Source organism: Vulpes lagopus, chromosome 7 (genome assembly GCF_018345385.1).
Source record: "Vulpes lagopus strain Blue_001 chromosome 7, ASM1834538v1, whole genome shotgun sequence".
NCBI lineage: Eukaryota > Metazoa > Chordata > Mammalia > Carnivora > Canidae > Vulpes > Vulpes lagopus.
In genome coordinates, this window is record NC_054830.1 from 80,410,589 (window position 1) to 80,414,681 (window position 4,093).

Below are 4,093 nucleotides of genomic sequence, written 5' to 3' on the forward strand. Positions count from 1 at the left end.
ACAGGGGCAGGCCCCACAGACCTGGGCTCAGTGTGCAAGATCTTCCTAGCCATTCAGTTCATTCCAATTGAACCAGCCTTCATTCAGCATGGCAGGCATGAAGGACTTCCATGGCAGCAGCTCTCACATGGGTCAAATCTTGTGCATCTCTCATGTCCACAGCACATTGTCCATGGAAGAAGCTTCTGTGTACACAGCTCTGTCTTAAAGAGTGGACAGGATGGCCTCTCACAGAAGCCACCGTCCCTGGTCTCCAAGCACAGCATATTCTAGTCACTCTTGAATCCTGCTTGTGGCATAGACTGCAATGTTCACTTTTCCTTTTCTGGGGCTGGGAGAGCCACTGGGAGTAATGGGAGACAGGCTGGGGCAGAATTTCAAGGTGAAGCACCCAGAATGGGCCTGCACTGAGCACTCGGGAGCACCCTCATGTGCTGAATGAGGGATGGGGCAAGGGTCCTAGGCTTGCATGGAAAAGACAATGAAACCCATGGTTGCATAATGGGGGCAACCCTTCCTCATTTAGATCGGTGCTCCTCTACCGGGCACGATTGGTACCTCCTTCTCCTCCCAGAAACATTTGGCAATGTGTGGAGACATTTCTAGTTGTTACATCTCAAGGAGCAGGTGCTACTGGCAACAGGTGGGCAGAGGTCAGGGATGGTGCTAAACATCCTATGATGCACAGGACAGCGCACACGGCAAAGAATTCCCCAGCCCCAAATGTCACTAGTGCCGAGGCTGACAAAGTCTAGGTTCAGGGCATGAACTTCTCTGCCTGAGAATATATCTGACGTAAAGTCTACCATGACTGAAGCAAGAGCGTGTGGACAATGAGACAGATCAGAGAATACACAGGGCTGGTATTGGGGAGACAGACTCTCTTAAATATCTGTGTAGCTATTTGGTGGAAAGAACCCAGGTTTGGCACCTGGGATCCAGCCCCAGCTCTGTCACTCAAACTTAAGAACCGAATCTTTGGCTCCTCTGAGCTTTGGTTACTTTTACCCATAAAACTTGAGAGATTAAAAAAAAAAAAAACTTGAGAGATAAACTCTTCTCTGTGGAATGTTGCAAAGAAGTGGCGCAGAATAGATGGTCATTAATATTAACCACTTATCTTCTACCCTCCACCCACTCCTACATACACACACACACATACACACACACGGGCACCCACACTCACACTATGCAGGCACACACACCACCTCAATTAATTTTTTTTATTGGAGTTCAATTTGCCGACATATAGAATAACACCCAGTGCTCATCCCATCAAGTGCCCCCCTCAGTGCCCGTCACCCAGTCACCCCCACACCCCGCCCACCTCCCCTACCACCACCCCTTGTTCGTTTCCCAGAGTTAGGAGTCTCTCATGTTCTGTCTCCCTCTCTCATATTTCCCACTCATTTTCTCTCCTTTCCCCTTTATTCCCTTTCACTATTTTTTATATTCATACACCACCCCCATTAAGAAAGAGCTATAGACATATTACAAGTGGGGTTTCTGAACACAGAGTCTGGGCAACTGTAGCTGAGAGACGGGAAATCCTCTACACAAAAGCACGCAAGTCTTCCTGTAAGCTAGCTGCTTGCATGAAACACCACAATGGAGGCAGAGCCAGACATTACCCAACAATAAAGTATAAACATGAGGGGACAAAGGAAAACATTCCATAGTCACGTTAGTTTAGAATTTCACCAATATTCTAATGAGGTGGGATTAGAAGTGAATGCCACATATCCTGCTATGTGATAACTGTCGCCAGCGTGGTCATTAAGAATGGAGTTAACTGGTCAGTAAGCTCATGGCTCTCATCCCATAGTGTGGGATCCCATCACTCGCCCGGGAAACTGCTTCCGTGGACTTCATAAAGCTCTTCCCCACGAGGGCACATCCCCACATATTGCCATTAATGTGTATTAAAACAGGCAGGTCTCAGTACTGACAATGGTCACGTCTGTGTTGCGGAGGGTGGGCAGAGTCAAGAAGTCATCCTCATGTGGCTGAACGTTTACCCAGGCTTTATCCTGGCTGGATTTAGATGTACACTTTTAAACAAGTTCCTTCCAAACGGAATCGATGTTAAAAAGGCTCGAAACCTTGGTCGTTGTAAGAATTGGACCAGCTTGGGGATTCTCCTCCCCGAGAATATAAGAAAGCTGAGATTACATGAAATTTCTATGCATGTATATCAAAAAGAAGTAATTTATAGCATTTTCTAATGCTCACCATAAAGCAGAGGAAAAGTCCCTTCTGACTGGGGATTAGCGCTGCTGAACTCAGGTCCTCTGTATATTACCACTTTACTCAAACTTGGGCAGACCACTTCCCCCTCTGGGCCTCAGTTGCTTTCACAGGCAATGAGAGAAAAACTCCCTCGCAAACAGCTGCGTACAATATTGCTAAACTCTGTTCCAGCCTGGACCTTCTCTCATCTGAGGGGTAAGCACACCTTCCTATTATCTCTTTTATCTCTTATACACGTAGCTCTCCTACTACGTAGCTGGGACTTGACGGCTTACCAGATGCCTGAGACACTTCACAAGAAAGCCTCAAATGCTGCTTTTGTGCTTTGGTGAAGACAGAAGGGGGAACACATGGAAAAAGCCAACTGGTCCTCCCCTGTGGCTGGGTTCATTCTCCTGGGACTCTCAGACCACCCAAGGTTGGAGAAACTGTTTTTTGTGCTCATCCTCCTGATGTATCTGGTGATCCTGCTGGGCAACGGGGTCCTCATCCTGGTGACCATCCTTGACTCCCGCCTGCACACACCCATGTACTTCTTCCTGGGGAACCTCTCCTTCCTGGACATCTGCTACACAACCTCCTCAGTCCCTCTAGTGCTGGATGGCTTCCTGACCCCCAGGAAAATCATCTCCTTCTCAGCCTGTGCTGTGCAGATGTTTCTCTCTTTTACCATGGGAGCCACAGAGTGTGTGCTTCTGGGCATGATGGCATTTGATCGCTATGTGGCCATCTGTAACCCGCTTAGGTACCCTGTGGTCATGAGCAAGGCTGCCTATGTGCCCATGGCTGTCAGCTCCTGGGCTATTGGTGGTACTGCTTCTGTGGTACACACATCCTTGACAATTCAGTTGCCTTTCTGTGGAAACAATGTCATCAATCACCTTGCCTGTGAGATCCTGGCTGTACTGAGATTGGCCTGTGTTGACATCTCCGTCAATGTCATCAGCATGCGGGTGGCCAATGTGATCTTGCTGGGCGTCCCAGTTCTGTTCATCTCTATCTCTTATGTGTTCATCATTGCTACCATCCTGAGGATCCCCTCAGCTGAGGGGAGGAGAAAGGCTTTCTCCACCTGCTCTGCCCACTTCACTGTGGTGGTCATCTTCTACGGGACCTTATTTTTCATGTATAGAAAGCCCAAATCTAAGGATTCCCTGGGAGACAACAAAGAGGACCTTTCAGATAAGCTCATTCCCCTCTTCTACGGAGTAGTGACCCCCATGCTCAACCCCATCATCTACAGCCTCAGGAACAAGGACGTGAAGTCTGCTGTGAGGAACCTGATGTCTCAGAAGTGCTTCACCAGGTGATGTAGAAGGGCTCCACTGTGGTTCTCACACTATGGGAGAGAGGACTTTTGAGCATTACAGCTGCCATTCAAAAGACAAGTCAAGTTATCCAGAATGGTCGTTTGCCCTTCAGTCCATTTTCAGGGAATGATTAACTTCTCAGATGTATCTTCTCAGTTTTAGCCATTTATCTGAGAGTTTCAACACATGCCATACAATGAAGCTCTAATTACATATAGAAAGACACTCTGAACACCTGTTAAAACCGAGCAGACTGGAACCATTAGAGTGAGTTGAATGACCTGTACTATGTCTAAGCAACACAGTTGGGAGATCGAGGGATCTCCGAGAAACATTGCCATTCCTCTTGGATTCCCCAGGAGAGTCAGAGCAACAAGTGGGAAGTGAGAATTTTCATTTTGGACCTTTTTTTATGATACTCAAATTGCCTGAAGTTCTAAGAAGAGACAAAGACAAGTTCTCCACATAGAGAGCTTTTGGGTGGGAACAATCTATTCTGATTTACTGAATTTCTTTTTAGGTATCAGAACATT

The 4,093-nt window shown here is 47.3% G+C and overlaps 1 protein-coding gene across 1 annotated transcript; it reads left to right on the forward strand.

Annotated features, from left to right (window-relative positions):
- Positions 1-2,600: 2,600 nt before the first annotated feature.
- On the forward strand, positions 2,601-3,560 carry LOC121495661 (olfactory receptor 2S2-like). The gene has a single exon (XM_041763488.1). It carries the CDS (start codon positions 2,601-2,603, stop codon positions 3,558-3,560), a length of 960 nt encoding a protein of 319 aa, XP_041619422.1.
- The last annotated feature ends 533 nt before the right edge of the window (positions 3,561-4,093 follow it).